The 19224-nt window shown below is 40.7% G+C and overlaps 1 protein-coding gene across 1 annotated transcript in view; it reads right to left on the bottom strand.

Annotated features, from left to right (window-relative positions):
• Positions 1–19224, bottom strand: part of LOC137373211 (laminin subunit gamma-1-like) — a 75445-nt gene that overhangs the window by 19762 nt on the left and 36459 nt on the right. The window contains exons 4-14 of the mRNA XM_068038066.1: positions 18649–18837; positions 15173–15293; positions 14619–14717; positions 12836–12972; positions 11452–11574; positions 10260–10449; positions 9635–9747; positions 7756–7977; positions 6018–6188; positions 4376–4609; positions 1046–1221 (exon numbers count right to left, since the gene is read on the bottom strand). Of these exons, the coding sequence (XP_067894167.1) occupies positions 1046–1221; positions 4376–4609; positions 6018–6188; positions 7756–7977; positions 9635–9747; positions 10260–10449; positions 11452–11574; positions 12836–12972; positions 14619–14717; positions 15173–15293; positions 18649–18837 (1775 nt within the window). The remainder of the gene's footprint in view (positions 1–1045; positions 1222–4375; positions 4610–6017; positions 6189–7755; positions 7978–9634; positions 9748–10259; positions 10450–11451; positions 11575–12835; positions 12973–14618; positions 14718–15172; positions 15294–18648; positions 18838–19224) is intronic.

The raw sequence follows: 19224 nt of genomic DNA on the forward strand, positions 1-19224 counted from the left end.
CACTTTTTGCAGATGGAGGGTGCCAATCAAGGTACATTGCAAATATAACCTGAAATGGCAAGGGGAGTGAGGCATCTCGTGTACTGCATTGAAAGATATTGATCTGTATGGCACTTTATGAAATGTCCAATTGGAAATGTTTTGCAATATATTTTTACAAATTTTATGATTAAAGTATATTTTTGGGAAAAAAAAGTGTTCCAACGCCTACAGTAATTTGCCATTCTTCATCATTTATCCACAAGGTTCTTTTAGGATTAAATTGCACTGTGTGATATTCGTAATTTATGTATTAACTCATTCATATGTAATTTTTCCATCTGGTACTTTAACAAAGGCATTTAAAATAGAGGTTAATGCCTTTGTGGATTCAAACTCATTAACATGTCAGTTACTAATATCAGACAACAATACTCCCACTCTACAGCCCAAAATACTTCATATTTTCCAGTGCAACAATTGTGTAGGTATAGTGTAATGGCGATTTACAATGCAGAGGAAATTTGTATGTCTGACTTATGCCAGTTTTATGCTATGCTGCAAGTTATTAAGGGAAACCTCCACCTAAGCCTTCTGTAGCTCATTTCTCCTCACTGAGACCTGCACCATATTTCCTAAATCTTTGAAAGCATCATGTTTTTTAAATCACATTACATTAAAAATTGAAAGGTTCACTATTGCCTTTTCTTAAACATGCTGTGCGTAGTATGTATAAATGATGGTTTGATGCCTTGAAACTGTAATTTTCTTACAGGAAGAAGAACTTAAAGAAGGAATATGGCAGACACACTGTGCTTTCACCGGGCCCCAAATTCTTACACTAATTTTCCTTTGTTTACATTTTTTGTCTCCAGCATGTGCTAATACGATTGGCAGCAAGATTAGTGTAAAAACAGGCATAAATCTCAGAATAATTTCTCAGTAAGCGGAAATGAGGAAATTCTGGTCTTATAGTTTTAAAACAAAAGCTAACTTAGCCTTCTCTTAGCCAAGAGCAGTGTTAGCTCTTCCTTAAATTCTTGTGCAGTTGGGATCAGGTGCCTACCTTATTTTTTACTGTCTGATAACAGTTTGGGCACTGCTGGCAGCCTGTGGTGCTATTGTAATAGGTGTCTCCTGCACACTGGTTACACTTATCTCCAAAGACTCCTGACTTGCATTCACATGTGCCATCACTCCTGCACTGTAAGGACCAAGAACCACTTGGGTCACAGTAACATGCTGTAAAAGTAACAATCATAATTTGAAAATGCACAGCATGATTTATTTCATGATTATTGTTTAAATACTGAAACATAGTTTTCCATACAAACAATCCCAGTCTAGGCATCAAACCCATTTTAGTGCAGGGAACAAGAAGACGTAGGACTGCATTTTCCCGCACAATGCTGCCTGAAATCAGGTGTGAGAGCAGCAGAAAAGGAAGGTAAATTTGGTGCTGAGGCCTACCCTGTTTCACTGCCCTGACCTCGGTTTCTCTCTTCATTCCTCACCACCACCCCTGTGCCCCCCCGGATTTGGGAAGTGGTGATACAGGTTTGGAGATCTCCCTGAGGAGGGAGCCATAGCAGCCATATCTTCCTGCCTTCTGGCAGTTAGTAAACTAACTGTGTTGGCATGCAGCTTTGTCAAGGTCTACAATGCTGCCAACACTGTTTATCTTCTTTTGCAACAAAAACAAGAAATGCTGGAATCACTCAGCAGGTCTGGCAGCATCTGTGGAAAGAGAAGCAGAGTTAACGTTTCGGCTCAGTGACCCTTCTTCGGAACTGACAAATATTAGAAAAGTCACAGATTATAAACAAGTGAGGTGGGGGTGGGGCAAGAGATAACAAAGGAGAAGGTGCAGATTGGACCAGGCCACATAGCTGACCATAAGGTCACGGAGCAAAGGCAAACAATATGTTAATGGTGTGTTGAAAGACAAAGCATTAGTACAGAATAGGTGTGAATACACTGAATATTGAACAGCAGCAAGTGCAAACCTGAAGAAAAACAACCTGAAAAAAACAGTGGGTAAGCCAACTGAACAAACTAAGATGAAATGAAATAAATGCAAAAAAAGATTGTAAAAAATGTAAAAAGGAATGTAAAAAAAAAGGAAGAAAAAATAACTAAAAATGAAAGTAAAATGGGGGGCTGTCATGCTCTGAAATTATTGAACTCAATGTTCAGTCCAGCAGGCTGTAGTGTGCCTAATCGGTAGATGAGATGCTGTTCCTCGAGCTTGCGTTGATGTTCACTGGAAGACTGCAGCAATCCCAGGACAGAGATGTGAGCATGAGAGCAGGGGGGAGTGTTGAAATGGCAAGCAACCGGAAGCTCAGGGTCCTGCTTGCGGACTGAGCGGAGATGTTCCGCAAAGCGGTCACCCAGTCTGCGCTTGGTCTCCCCAATGTAGAGGAGACCACACTGTGAGCAGCGAATACAGTATACTACATTGAAAGAAGTACAAGTAAATCGCTGCTTCACCTGAAAGGAGTGTTTGGGGCCTGGGATAGTGAGGAGAGAGGAGGTAAATGGGCAGGTATTACACCTCCTGCGATTGCAGGGGAAGGTGCCCTGGGACGGGGACGATGTGGTGGGGGTAATGGAGGAGTGGACCAGGGTGTCGCAGAGGGAACGATCCCTTCGGAATGCTGACAGGGGAAGGGAGGGGAATATGCGACTGGTAGTGGCATCATGCTGGAGGTGGCGAAAATGGCGGAGGATGATCCTTTGGATATGGAGGCTGGTGGGATGAAAAGTGAGGACAAGGGGAACCCTGTCACGGTTCTGGGAGGGAGGGGAAGGGGTGAGGGTAGAGGTGCGGGGAATGGGTCGGACACGGTTGAGGGCCCTGTCAACCACACCGTGACAGGGTTCCCCTTGTCCTCACTTTTCATCCCACCAGCCTCCATATCCAAAGGATCATCCTCCGCCATTTTCGCCACCTCCAGCGTGATGCCACTACCAGTCGCATCTTCCCCTCCCTTCCCCTGTCAGCATTCCGAAGGGATCGTTCCCTCCGCGACACCCTGGTCCACTCCTCCATTACCCCCACCACCTCGTCCCCGTCCCAGGACACCTTCCCCTGCAATCGCAGGAGGTGTAATACCTGCCCATTTACCTCCTCTCTCCTCACTATCCCAGGCCCCAAACACTCCTTTCAGGTGAAGCAGCGATTTACTTGTACTTCTTTCAATGTTGTATACTGTATTCGCTGCTCACAGTGTAGTCTCCTCTACATTGGGGAGACCAAGCGCAGACTGGGTGACCGCTTTGCGGAACATCTCCGCTCAGTCCGCAAGCAGGACCCTGAGCTTCCGGTTGCTTGCCATTTCAACACTCCCCCCTGCTCTCATGCTCACATCTCTGTCCTGGGATTGCTGCAGTCTTCCAGTGAACATCAACGCAAGCTCGAGGAACAGCATCTCATCTACCGATTAGGCACACTACAGCCTGCTGGACTGGACATTGAGTTCAATAATTTCAGAGCATGACAGCCCCCCATTTTACTTTCATTTTTAGTTATTTTTTCTTCCTTTTTTTTTACATTCCTTTTTACATTTTTTACAATCTTTTTTTGCATTTATTTCATTTCATCTTAGTTTGTTCAGTTGGCTTACCCACTGTTTTTTTCAGGTTGTTTTTCTTCAGGTTTGCACTTGCTGCTGTTCAATATTCAGTGTATTCACACCTATTCTGTACTAATGCTTTGTCTTTCAACACACCATTAACATATTGTTTGCCTTTGCTCCGTGACCTTATGGTCAGCTATGTGGCCTGGTCCAATCTGCACCTTCTCCTTTGTTATCTCTTGCCCCACCCCCACCTCACTTGTTTATAATCTGTGACTTTTCTAATATTTGTCAGTTCCGAAGAAGGGTCACTGAGCCGAAACGTTAACTCTGCTTCTCTTTCCACAGATGCTGCCAGACCTGCTGAGTGATTCCAGCATTTCTTGTTTTTGTTTCAGATTTTCAGCATCCGCAGTATTTTGCTTTTATCTTCTTTTGCCCCTTTGAATGCCCACCTGCCTCTTTTGGTGCTGCAGAAGAGGTCCCCTTGCAGTACCATTGGGATTGTGCAACAAGGAACTAGAGGGTTCTTTTTTGGCAATGGGAATCCTGCTGGGTAGCTTCCCTTCACAGGTGATGAATCCCAAACCAGCAAACTGGCAAAAAAACTTTCTGAATTTAGTGACTCTAAAATACTTTTAATAATGAGAAAAAATAAAATAACACTGTATTTAGAAAAAACTGGTAACATCACAGACAAATTGCAACTTGCTTTAATACTGAACTGGATTCTTGCTTTTTGCAGATTTGTTACAATGACGTGGAATATATCTACATATAAGCTAGCATATGTAAAGTTCAAAGACAATTCTTACGTTTGCACTTTTCAGTAGGATTGGAAGCAAGTGCGTTTCCATAAAAGCCATCTTTACATCTCTCACAGTGACGTCCTGCAGTGTTGTACAGGCATTCCAGACATGCTCCAGTCCACCGATCACAGTTCCTAATTAAATTGGGATCAACGTTGTTGTTGCATGTACAAGGTTGGCATGATCTGCCTGCCTGTGGGTTACCAAAGTATCCTTCCTCACACATTTCACACCGTTTACCTAGAGAATTCACACAATAACATCAAGAAATGGAAACTACATGTGTTTGAATCTCAAAGTATATATATTAACTAAACAGAAAGCAAATCTAGTCAAAGCAACTATCAGCTACAAAGCCCATCTATATTTTTCTCACATAGATACACCCTGTCATGTTAAATTAAGTGTCAAAGCAAGAGAGCCTAATCCTTCAGCAATCTATATACTGTAATAATGTGTGAACGGGGAAGAGTTTGGCTTGCCAGAACCCTATATCATGGCAATGATTTGGAAATGGCTTGGTATGTTTGAATTCTGTATAAAGACAGTGAATGGAAAGGATTTGGCATGTTTGATATCTGTATAGTGGCAATGAATGGATAGGGGTTTGGTTTATCATAACTCTTTCTAATGATAGTGAATTAAATGGTACGTGGTTTGTTAGAATTCTACATAAATGGTAAAATTCTTAACAGAGTGGAATAGCAGTGAGATTTAATGGCACAGATATATAGATCTGAATTACAAACCATTATTGAAGCAAAGTCCGTGAATCTTTTTAAAAATGGAATTATATAATTGCTTGATCATTCATCTCATTTGCTGCTGGTGAAACCTTGCTGTGCATAAGCTGATTGCCTACATAACTACAGTGATGGCACTTCAAAATTTAACTATTGCCTATAAAGCACTTTGGGACATCCCGAGGACATGAAAGGTGCTACATAAATATAATTCCTTTTTTCTTTTATTAGATGGCAGTGTTCATTTAAGTAAATTTAACCAAACTTGCAGTATACACGTATTTGCCACAGACTGTATAGGACTGTGTTATGAATAGTTTCAGGCATGTTGTACACTGTCAATAGCATATAGTGAAACCTTCATTATCTGCCATAATGAAAGGGACACCTTGATGAATCAAAGAAATTGGAGAAGAATCAAGTTCCCAAAATTTGGCTTTATATGTATTTTACAGCATTTATGACATGATTTATGATTTATAACATCCTGTAGCTATAGGAAAAACAGGTATAATACAAGTTACAAATGAAGCATTGTGTAGGTTAATTCAATACTGCTGGAGATGAAATACAAAGAATAAAGACATTTAGTTGGCTGTGCAATGAGGCATCTTCTCAAGTAAGTCTTTGTCTCAATAATATTCTGATGAACTTCCAGAAGGCAGATAATTGGGGTGTAGATAATGGAAGTTCTACCATACCGTTTTAGCCTATGGATACATTTTCCAAAGGCATTCACATGTTAGGAAGCTATGCCATTTATGCTGAATGCAATAAATCATATTAGTTCTGACCTTGTAAGTGCTGAACAGGGTCTGCTTTGTATAAGTGGTGTTTCTTTCCACTAGTGTTATTTTTAACAGCTTATACATGGTTAAAATGCATAGATTGTACCCAAGACTTACCCATTGTTTTTGCAGGACAGCCCACACACATCACCTCTGTTGTTCCTGGTGTCACAGTACAACCTGTACCTCTTGGGCAAGGGCAACTCCTACAGCCACTTGGTTCAGAAGAATCAGCATAATAACCGTGTGGGCAGTTGTTTCTGGCATGATCACTGGAGAAACAGGAACCTAGCAGGGAACATGGAAGAGCACTTCATTAATCGTCAAAGGTGATGACTGGGCGCGTGAACCCTAACTCAACATACACTGATCCTGTTTCTTTTTTAAGGTTTCGATTGGCACCAAGTCAACTGCCTCCTCTGAGAGTTTGTTCCACATCCGCCAACCTATGGGGAATTTTATTTACTGAGCTTTGCACAAAACTTGCGAATTTTATGCTTGTATCCTTTAGTCCTATGTTTATTGTCCACATTAAATACCTGCTTACTTCCACCTCACCTATATCTATATTGTGAACACCTGTATCATGTCTCCCTTCAGTCTCCTTTCTCTCCAGTATAAGTTTAGTCATTTGAGCTTTTCTTGGTAACTTAGTCCCTTAAGTCCTGGAATCATTCTGGTCGTTGTTGTCTGGATCCTTGTTATCCTTTTTCCGGTAAGGTGACCAAAATTGCATAACATACTCCAGATTTGGCCTTACTGGTGAGCAGAGTAGTATAAAATGTTGTGGCTTGTAGACCAATGCTCTAGGGATGCTCTTTAATACTTGATTGATAACGACCTCACATATGAAATATGGGAAATGCTGCTAGAAAAATAATTCAGTTCTTCATTTTCAATTAACACCTAAGTTACCCCAGTCATAAATACTATGCAATAGCTAAGAAATCTTAAATTTGATCCTTCAGCCAAAATCCACCTTTGGGCAAAGTCAAGAAGGAGGAGCTGGCAAGAATTATGATTAAATTTAAGATAATTTTTTCCTCTCTGGCTGATTTTTCAGGGTTTTGAAACTTATATTGAGTTATTAACATCATCAAAACTGCATAAAGAAGTTAATGAGTCCAAGAATGTAAGCGAGCTAAACTTATGATCAGCAGATTAAGTATTAAATCAAGCCTGTTTCAGTGATGCATTTTTAAAATCTAAAATATGGCGCTCAGCTGAATGCAAAAGCACAATAACAATTTTGCTACATCTAGCGCACTGAGGAGATCTTCCCAATGTTGGATTCAACTACTCCTGAAAGCTGCTGTTTCTCAGTTGATATTCACTGATCAACTGGATGAACAGAAATAAACAGGAGAAAAAGAATGTCAAATTTCACCAAAGTTAATTTTAAAAGGGGTATTTGTGGTAAGGCATGGGAATTGTGTTTACTAAATATTTTTAGGTGATCTTTACTGTTTTGTAAATGCAATTTCATCAAAATCATTGCATTTAGATACAATACTTGGCAAAGTCCCACTGTATCTTCCTACACTGTTCCAACACATTGGCTGAGTTTTGGAAAATATCTTGTCCATCTTCAGGAAGGCATAGTCCCAAAATTACAAGAGATATGTCGGTATATAAATTATCGTCTCATTGTTCCCACATGGCTCTTGTGAGATTCACCTCATCCACTTCAACAAGTATTAGATCCTCAAGAAACAGCTTTCGACAAATGCTGTCTGACCAATTCTGCCCGATACATGGATAATGCTTGGGATGTGCTCTAGGGATGCACTTTAATGCTTGATTGTTAACCACCTCACAGTCTGCTACCTTGAACTGTAGTTTAAGCCAAACTCACCAGTTTCAGGGTCACAGGAGGCACTGGAGCCTTGACAGTTGCATGGCACACAGTCACTAAAACTTCCGAGCTTGCGTCTTTGCCTCGTGTAGCCTCTTGCACATTTCTCACAGAATCGTCCCTCATAACCTGTTGAGCATGTACACTTCTCTACCCACTGAGCAGGGCTTCCCACACCAGGTCGGGCTGTCTGCAGAATCACATTATCTATGTGTCCAGCACCTGTAATACAAAGCATCTCAGTTACTTCCAGTGACATGTTACTAAACTGCTGTCTGCTTCATTAGTTTCACACAAAATAAAGTGACAACATGCCACACTTCCTTAATTTAAACTACATGTCTCTTGTGACTGTATTCATGCAGTCATTTACCCTGTCGTATCTAATACACTGTCACCTAGCAATCTATAACCAAGAACACATTTAAAAGACCCTCCTATTTTCAGGAGTGCAGAATAGGATTCAGGGAGTCAAGGTACAGGAAAATTTGGAACAGTACTGATGTTCTGTCCCTAACAAGCAGGTTTTTCTGTCCCTCTTATACCTAGACCCAAAGTACATTTCACTCGCAATGATCAGAACATGCCTGTATTTCTAGATTCATTATCATGCCTCCAATGTGGGCCTGGAAGATACCCATCCCCATGGTAGAGGCCTGTGTGCAGAATAGAAGGTGGATATTAAGCTCCTGCTTCAGGCCTGAAAAGTCTTGCAATAGCAGTAATGGCCACCAGCTGCAGAGCCTTTCAGCTGCTGTCCAAAAGCAGCAGCTGGAAAGCCTGCAGATCTGTAGACCTTCCCAACAAAAAATGGAACTTATCATTTATTGGTCTCATTTTGAGATGCTACCCAGATCCACCAGCCTGAGCAGATCTTCTGCAAGTTCCTCCAAATAGATACTCCACTGGCACATAAAGAGGAGGTGAGAGACCCCTGTCTTGTCTTATTAATATTCCATCTGGAACCTGCTGGGGAAGCTCTAGAAACCTGTGTTAACATAAAGAGGATGGAGACCCTCTACCATGGGTTTCTTCCCCCTTTTCCTCATCCTTGTCCCTGAGAGCTAAGTGTGTTCGGGGTACACTGGAGTGGAAAACCAGAGGTCACAGGATAATGATCAGCAGCAGGAATGGTTGGCTGATTTCCACCCCCCAACCCCACCAAGCTTGGAAGTAATTGTAGCTCCTTTATTGTCATCCTGCTGAAATTAGCCAATTCAGAAATGGCAGGAATCTAACCTAGAGCCTTCATAGTCAGTATAGCACAGTTCCACACTGGGCAATGCATTTAACAATAAAGACACCAGGGACCAAAAGGCACCATTTTTAATTTAAGTTTGGATTTTATCATCTCTCATCCTACAGTTTGAGATTCCTTACATTTACTACAGAAAGAAAAAGCTATTGAATGTTAAAACCATCTCTGGTGCCATAATATGCATATAGATTACAATCTTCTAAAAGCCTTATACACTAAAAACAAGAGAGAAGAAATAAAATGATAACACAAAATCGTTATTACATGAAGCTTGCTTTAACAGCTGTTCTTATGACCCGTGACACTATCAAAGTCCAACTTGTTGTTAACTAATAGACTGAGAGAGTATACACCAAATGTGCCCTCACTGGGTCAAATATCTGCATTGAAGCTGTTATGATCCTTTTCCAGTGCTTCATTTATGGTTCTCTATTAACTTGATGAGAAAAGTGCATGGATAATTGATTCTTCAAACTTTTCATGTCTGCTTCACATGATTTCTATGAACCTTTTCTCACTTAATCTTACTTTTGTTTCTCAACTTAATTTTCAACACTCTGTTCTTCCTCCGTTTCATTTATCTTTTATAAACATGATAAAGTCAGTTTTCAGACGACTTACTTTGTCTGTTGTATGTACCACGGATTTTGATAGCCTTGAGGTCACTGAGCACCCGCTGGAAATCCAAGGAAGTTAGAAACGGCTTCCATCCGTATTCCAAACCCTCATGGAGTCTACAAAGTAAAATGGGATTATTAACTTTTTCACTTCAGCCCATACCATTGCTAAAAAAACAAAAACAAAATACCATCAACAAGACATTACAGTCTTTTAGGCCAGTTATGGCACAGTTTGTGTTATTGTGAAGCGCTTATCTGGTAATGCATCATGCGGTTGAATCTGTTCATAGTCAATTCAACAATCTACTCAATTTATTCAATTATTTTCTTAAACCTTACAACAAAGTTGGCTATATGGCTGTTGCAGAGTAAAACACTGGAAAATTTACATTCTTTTGATAGACAATACTCTTTGGACTCAACATTAAAATATTCCCGTTTGGTACAGATCAGGCCTATGCCTGATTTCACAACAGGAGCATCCATTGTGATATGTCAATCCTGCACAATGTGCTCTGAAGATGGAATGATCTGATCTTACCCAATCCATGTTCAGGGCAAAAAAAATCCATTCGCAGGTTAACTGAAATGCCAAAGGTTGGATTCAGAATATCTGCTATAATTACCTGTAGTTGTATGTCTGCTTTCTCGTAGAAGGGATTGGGTTATTTTGTACGTTCACTTGTGCACTCAATGTCTGACTAGCTCCTTCCAGGATCAGATCTTCTACTGATGGGTAGGCACCATTCCTTTCCACATAGAATGTGAAGGAAAGGTTCTGCCCATAACTCAACACTTGATTTCCCAGGAACTTAGCTAAAGATGAAAGAAACAGTTGAAGTTGGGTAATGGCCTATATATTCAACCTATCATTCTGCCCAACACAGTTGCTGAACCTGAAACAGGCCACATTATTGGCTCTGCCTTTAGTCAATTACCAAATATGAATGATAAATTCACTTATATTAATGTCTTCCTTAATTCTTGTAAAGAAGTTGAGTTACAGATCATTTGTTATGAGTGGAGAAAACCAATGGGCAATGCCACTTTTAACTTGATCACTGGTTTCATAATTTAGCTAGTATAATTTTTTACATTATATTTGTAGTGCTTGTGCACTTCTCCCATACAGGTTACAATGACAAGGATCACAGAGATGGGATAGTTACTGAGAATTACTGTGAAGATAGTGGCAATAGAGTAAATAATGTCAACAACAGAGATGGGCCATGGTGTAGCACCTCCCTGGGGTTACAGTGCTATTCCAATGTCAGTGAGGGAACCAGGGCATGAAGTTTTTAAAAATATGAGGATTGCGGATACTAACAATTTTTTAAGATTTGTTGGTATGTTTCCAAAATTACAAACCTGAAAATCAAATGATTTCCAGAAACAACATAAAATGTCACATGAAAGAAATGTCTTTCTTAAGGTGAGAATATAAGACACAGCATCAGAACAGATCAGTATTGATAGTCATTGTCATTTCACATGGAAATCTTACAGTTCCAGCAAAATTGGCAACCTAAACCCCACAGTCCATGTTTATATTATAAAGTAATGAGTGTTGGAGATAAGCCACCTGTAACTATGTAAAACAGCAAATTCACAATTCTTGAAGAGGTTCTAAAACGAGTCAAAAGGTGTCATGTCTGAGATGGGCATCATTAAAACCATTCAAATATTAAGTTATTGCATCCTATTTCATATGGGCAGTTTATCAAAGCATGTGTCAGCAATTCGACATACATACAAATGAACCAGGAATAAAAAAATGTGAGGCCATACGTGAAGTGCCCATAATTATTCTCAACTCACCTGAAGGAACAAAGAATATTGGGTATTCATCTTTGGCCTCAACGATAATATCACGGGATGATGATGATCTCATCAGAGGGAGATCGGGACCCCTACGGTGCTGTGCTTTCCATCCTTCAGTATCTACTCACAAGAATAGACAGGTAAACCACACACTCATTTTTATAATTAATGACAATTAGCAATCGTTTTTTGCAGAAATATCCCAATTTAGCTGCAATTAGTAAGTTAAAACAATGCTAACTTTGAGTCATGGAAAGGTATTACCCTGGAAATCACTGGGACATTATTGCTCATATATCCAATGAGCTCACATTAAGTTCTCTCGTCACTATCTTAATTTCAATATATTGAAGAGGAATTTGATTGGAGTGTGTTAAACATTCATGTGGAACGTCACTGACAGCAATTTCTAACTTGTGTAGTTTACTGACAATTTAAATGTGTTAAACTATTGGCAGCAAAATATCTTTCAGATGTGTTGTGTGTTTCTGTTCTGAAATATTTCAATTAGGGGTAACTTGCTTAGCAGTGTTGTGACTAAAGTGATGATGTAAATACTGTGACTGCAGTTTCATAACGGCTGTTATTAACAGGAAAAATATTACATAAAGCATACACACAGCAAAATAAGATATGAGGCTATCGCCAAAAGATTAGCTTCTAATTCTATATCCTCCATGGTGGAAATCAGTTTTTTTGGCTCAGGCAGGGGTTAAAAGGCCCCAGAACTATCTTTCAGCTCTTAAACTCCATCCCCTGTTGTGCACTCTTATCATAGGAATATACCTTTATCAGTCTTCCTTTCCCTGCCTCTGCCACGAGTAAGAGCACAGACTTATGCAAAGTTGGGAATAGACATTCTACAACCCATCAGCTTGGGGATAGTTACATTCCACCTTAATATTTCCTGTTCACTTCCTGAAAGATTGATTCCTTGCTAGGGTATAGTATATGGACACTGTTTCCACTCCAGAAACTATTCATTTGGACAATGAGTGTTTGCAGGTTAATCAAGTAGCAGGAACATCAGAGCTGAGATGTAACAATCAAAAGGAACCCTGGCTGGTTTTTCCTTTCACTAATCTAAGGGTGCCAAGTCCAACTGTAGCACCTAACAATGTAGTTTATGTTTTTACATACTAATATGGCAGCAACATGTTGTTCCATGATCCTTACAAGCAAATCATTCCGAGGACCATTATGTTTAGGTTATTCAGCCATTCCTTCCATACTCAGGTTGAATTTTATGGTCTGGCTCCACTGTACGTTCTGGCCCATGATCCCACCGTCATTCTCAATGACATTTTAATTAAATTTCTGTTAGATATCCTTTCACAGATGAATGACACCTCAGTTCATTTCAGTCTAGTTACTGCGGTACCTGAATCAAAGGTGGAGGTGATGCTATCCTTCCGGTAACCATCTTCCACATTGCAGACTGATGAATGCCCGAAGCAGAAACACGCTGAGCAGCCCATGGGGTTGTCTGGATGAAGGTTGTAATAACCCGACTTGCAACTGTTGGAGAGAATCAAACATTTGGACAATTATGATTCTTGTTTCTTTTCTCCTCCCCTAAGGATGCAGATACAATGATCAGAATCAAGTCCTTTAACTCATGATGGAGGGTGACGGCTGCCCTGATGCTCATTTTGCAAGTGTGAACTTACAGTGATTGTCAACAGACCACAAAATGTGCAGCAGGTCTCAGACAAACCTTACTCCTGTCCATAACCACGGGCATTTGCCAGCACAAGTCAATGGTTATCAATTAGGAGTGAGAACCCTGGCTGAATTTTCACCTCTGCAGATAAAGGGGCACTGAAAGCTAATGGCAGAACTCACTAATGCTGGCCAACTGAAATCTGACAACTCAGCACATACAGGGAATTGAACTTGAGGCTTGCTTGTTCTACCCACATGGGCCAGTGCACTTACACCCTGAACCATTACACAGGATGATCCATTCAACTCCCCTGCTCTGAAGATTTAAGAAAACAAATTCTGCCTTTCTTCAGCTTCTCCAGAGGTTGCTGACCACATTAAACTGCAGCAATCCTCTGAGCCCTGGCAGACTCCCTCCAAAGGCTGGTCAGTCTGCCTACACAATACAAATGACTCTGGCTGTGAAATATCACCCAGGGTCAGGGCATAATTTATATTTTGCAGATTTGTTCCAGGTTTTTATAATCCAAATATTTTCTTTCGATGGCCCCCACTAAAAATTGAACCTGCAAAAAACACCCAAATATCCAGCTTTTTAAAACCAGCAGTAACAACCAACTTTAAAGGTCCTTAAAGATGTTGCAGTTTAGAAAAATGCACCTGTAGGTGCAAACTCACAAATAGATAGCGGGACTGAAACTGCAGAGAGTAGGATGTGCAGCTGTAAAAACAGCTAATCGGTAACACCGGGCTGGATTTTGTGCTGGAGGTGGAGCTCCTGGCGCTGGGCCGAAAAGGTGGGGAAACCCCGCATCTGCCTTTTCGTGCCTCCTGGAGTGATCCTCCAGTCTTTTTAAATCAAAGTTTCGGGAGCCGGGATCCCCATCCCTTTAAAGACGGGGATCCCACCTCCAACAGCTGCCGGCCAATCAGAGGGCCGCAGCTCAGCAGTGTTGGCAGCACCACCGGGAGTGGTGGCCACTGCCGTTTCTGCAGAGGCCACAGATGTGGACTGAGCACTGGAACCCCGGATCAGAGGTAGGTGAGGCGGGGTTGCCGGACCAGTCCGGAAGGCCACGGCGAGGAGTGGAGGGGGGTGGTTATGCAGTCCAGGGGGAGGGGTTCCCAGAGTTAAAGTTGATCCCGGGGGGTCCTCTGTGGGCCACATATTGCCCACAAAGGAGGGACCCCACCCCCCCAAGCCCACAAGGAGGGCACCTTGTGTTGCAAGGTGTCCTTGCCACACAGCGGAGGCACCCCGCACTGCCCCTCCGCCACCCCTCACAATACTTTGTGCCCCCCCACACCCACCTCTGACCCCGCCTCAGGGGGCCACACAAAATCCAGCCCACTAAGTCTAAACTATTTCAAACTCTGCTAATACAACTTCAGGGCTGCAGAGCAATATAATTGTTACTATTAATTGCAATTGTAGTGTAAAAAGCCATAAAATTGAACTAGATTTTTTGAACTCAGTTCAATAGTTAAAAAACACTTACCGGTTACAGTTGGACCCTTCCACGTTATATTTACAGGTGCATCTTCCTGTTTCAATGTCACAGATCTCTGTAACACCAGCCATATTACACGTGCAGCGCCTGCCAATACAAAATACAATTTAATAATTAAAGATGAACTGCATATCATTTGGGCAGGACATTGTGTTGCAGGTGGCAGATTTTTTTCCTGTAAATTCCTCACATCCCATCCTGAAGGCACTAACTCTCACCTGGATATGGTTCCAAAGCTGTTCTGTGTGTTAGATCACAGGCAAAATTATAAGAAAACTTCAAATGTTGCAAATCAGAAATAAAATGGACAATATTGCAAACAACCAGTGGATCCATCAGCATCTGTACCGGAAAAATGTTGGTTTACATTTCAAATGCAGAACTGACAGAAGATCTATACCCAAAACATGAGCCTACCTTTCCTCTTCATTGACCTCTCGGAATTTGCCATTTTTATTATACAATGCAGCCTATTTAATATGTTATCAATATTCACTGGAGAAAAAAGTACTTCAGACAGAAGGAGTCATCAGATCACTTACTTGCAACCGGTGCTGGATAATGAGTAAAAGCCAGGCTGACATTTGTCACATTTGTCTCCAATCACACCCTCTGGTTTACACCTACAGCGACCATGGTCATCACAACTGCTACCTGTGGAACCTGAGAGACATAGAAAACATTAAAACAACAGCATTTTACTGAGGGCACAAAATGTAGCTTATGTCAGCTTTGCCCAATTGGTCACACTTTTACCTCTGATAAAAGGCTTGTGGGTTCAAACTCCACCTCAGGATTTTAAGATCACAAACTAGGTTGATCTTCCAGTACAATTCTAAAGAACTAAGTGCTGCATTATCAGAGCTGCTGCCCTCAAGACAATATAGAAAACCAAGGTTCAGGTAGATAATAAAGAGCCTAGGGCATTACTCAAGGAAGAAGATGTTTTTCTTAACATTCTTTCACAAGGAACTAAGCAATCATTAATCTCTTGGCTGACTCAGGGATGCTTTGCAGTTCAAAAAGCAGCTCACTGTGTAAAGTGTTTTCAGATGGTTCAACACGGTGATAAAGAGCATTTTGAATAATACTGTCCTCTAATTTTTGCTTAACATGAGAATTGGTTTACTATATCAACAATGTACAAAAATCAAAAGCAGTTTTCTTCTTCTTCAATTTTCCTTTAAACTACCCGAGAGGGTAAGCACAGCAACCGGTTTCCTGGGTACCCCTGATGCTATCTTGGCAAAATCATATAACCCCAAAGTGTGACAAACAAAGACATTGTATGGAGTTTTTAGGTCACCAATTTTATATCACTAAGGATGAGATAGCACAGAATAATTTTATCTTTCTTTTATGCAATAAGCAAGAACCTAGGCAGACAGTACAGTAATAATATAACACTAACTAAACAACTTTTCTTATTACTTTTGCCTACAGAGGTTCCTTGATAACAAGGCAAAAATAAACTTTTAAATTATACAATGCAGGAGCTCCACTATGTCTAGTTCTGGTTGTTGCCATTTCCATTCTTTTAAAAAGATTCTTGCTTTCAACAGGGGCTGTGTTAGGGCCGTGGAACCTGCACAATTGCACAAGGCTTGGAGTTAATAAAGGGTCAGCCATGGAGCAAGTGAAAGCACATCTATCCAATAACTGATATAATAATAACTGATAATAGCTGATCCCTGACCATTTTGTCAACTATTTTTATATTACCTATTGCAAACATGCCTTTACACATACACGTGCAGATTTGACACCAGATGAAGTTGGTAATATTTATCATCATTGTCTAGTAAAATGCCAAGACCCCAAACCGAGCCTTTGCACAGGGTTGCTGCAAGGCAAACACCACTCCTGCCTTTCAATGATGCTGCCTATTCTATTTGTTTTCTGCCTAAAAGAGTGGAGAATTAAAAGCCAAATCCCATAATCTCTGCTTTGTACATGTTCAGATGAAAATATTGTTACAAAAGTGCTTCTGTTTTTGTTAAAAATATTTTTTTGAGAACTCATAGTCAAACTGAAGAAATGTTGGACCAGTTTTTTTTCAAGAGGGTCATCGAGAGAACACTATGAGGACTTGTTGGACAACAACGTTTACTGGTTGTCACATGACTCAAATTAAAAATAGAACAGAAATCCTGGTAACTTGGGAAGATGTGTGCAGGGAAGTGACAGGTCAGAAGGTGGACTTTCTGTTTCCAGCTTCACTTTTGAATTGTTTAGAGTTGGGAATGAACTGTTTAAAAGGGGCTGGAGTTTTTTTTAAAAACTGAAGGACAGAACCCCAGCTCAGCCTAGTCTGTTCCATCTCTTTAAAAAGCCTGCAGAAAAAGGAAGAGAACTTCCAAGGAGAGAAGAGAATTCCCAAGAAAGAAGAGAAGACCACAACCCAGCTCAGCTTTCCAGCACTTCTCCAAAAGACTCTGAGAAGTCCATTGTGTCAACTCATCTCATCTCCTGTCTTTGAAGAAAAGCCTGCTAAATTAATTCTTAACGCCGTCTGAAAAGAACAGTTCTAAAAGATCCCAGTGGCCCGTCTGCGTATACTCGGAGGCCAGACTGTATGCCAGTTTTGGAACACAACATATCTCATCTACTATTTTCTTCAAGAATGAGCAGGTATTCAGCCCAAGTGTGTTTTTGTCTCTAACAGAGATCTGAACAAAAATCCCTTTTATCTTTCCAGTTAACTGGTGTATGCTCCGGTTTCCTCCCACAAGCCAAAAGACTTGCAGGTTGATAGGTAAATTGGCCATTATAAATTGTCACTAGTATAGGTAGGTGGTAGGGAAATATAGGGACAGGTGGGGATGTTTGTTGGGAATATGGGATTAGTGTAGGATTAGTATAAAATGGGTGGTTGATGTTCGGCACAGACTCGGTGGGCCGAAGGGCCTGTTTCAGTGCTGTATCTCTAATCTAATCTAATCTAATGTGTGAGCGTGAGGGGCAAAGATAAAAAGGGAACTTTAAAATTTCAATGCTTTGCTTCATTACTGGTTAAGACTTGTTTTATAATAAACTGATAATTTTGTTGTTCATTAAAGAAACCTGGTTGGTGTGTTTTATTCTGGGAAAAATAGAGTATATGATTGACTCTATCAGTAAGTGGGAACATTTAAATATATGTTGTGACCTGTGGAGAAGTTGAACTAGTATACACAGTGCACTCCTCCCACCTCAGTCATAATATCTAATTGCCTCAACACACATGTTGAAGTGCTCAGGGAAAAAAAATCCACAGAGTGATAAAACACAATTGGGGGAAAAATTTGTTCGAGTGGCGCCACTTCAAAACAGTGTTTCACAGACTACGTCAATTCCCTGAGGGTAGACATCACTGTGGGTCATTATCTGGGTGGCCCATGCATCTTTCTTCATTGATTTAATTGAGAAAACCAGGGTGGGTCGAGCAGGGAGCAGTGGATGCTATCTGTTCCCAGGGAATCGATGCAGTCTGCGTAGCACTGATTTGAAGTGGTGCTACGTGAATGAAATTTTCCCCCCCAACTATGTTTGTCTTTTCTCTTCTTTAGAAAAACATTGCTTTTAAATCAAGGGAATGTAACCAACTACAAACGCAAGGGTCACCATCTACCAGTTAGACTCGGCAATATAAACAGTTGCAGCTACAGGGAGGCAATGGAAAAATAGACCCATGACAAAGTGGGTCTGAGTAGCTGCCATCACATTCAGGCCTCCTGTTGCAGCAAGGTAAATTCAGGGCACTGGTCATGTTTATTTACACTCTCTAACAGATGGTTTTCACCAAATCATCCATGGAGATTGATAACATGTATTAAAGGTAGAAAATGGGCCAAAGAGCTCACTTTCTCAAGATTGTGATGATTCTTTAAGGTAAAATAAAAATGCTAGGCACGTCATCCTTGAACTGATTCATCTTGATCCTTAATCCAGTGGATTTTATGTAAAATGTTTAATTAACTTTCAGCTCATACAAGCCAAACACTATAAAAGGGCATAAATTCTAATTCCATGAACTTACCCAGTGAGTTGCATCTGCAGGGCTGACAGTGTCCTCCTGGTCTTAGAGGGTAGTGGTTTTCTTTACATTTCTCGCAGTGTATTCCCTCAGTGTTACCAACACAGTTCACACAGCGTGTACCACTTCCAGTCTGTTGGTGTAGTATAGGGTCCCACACACAACGATAAGCCCTGCGATTGCAGTTGCATTCTGTGGCAAGACAATAAATAACATGAGCAATTCTAATGCCAAAACTATCACTACTAATTGAAATCAGTACATTTTAATTCATCTTTTTATAATATGCTGACTCATCAAGACAGCGCCCATCAGCAGGTGCAGCAATACATTAGCAGTACAGGTCAAAGTTCACCTGACTGATAAAGACAGTTCTTTCTGCATAAGCTTATATCAGTTATTTTATTTGATGTTATTTAACATTCACGCCAATCATGAAAAATAACTGATCTATGCGCAAAGGAAAGGCTGTTGTAGACTGTGTAACCTTTGACCCGTAATCCCACTGTGTTGTCAAATGATCTGATACAAAATATTACATTGCCCAGGTAATTAAATATGATATTTATTTTTTAATTT

Source organism: Heterodontus francisci, chromosome 8 (assembly GCF_036365525.1).
Source record: "Heterodontus francisci isolate sHetFra1 chromosome 8, sHetFra1.hap1, whole genome shotgun sequence".
Lineage (NCBI taxonomy): Eukaryota > Metazoa > Chordata > Chondrichthyes > Heterodontiformes > Heterodontidae > Heterodontus > Heterodontus francisci.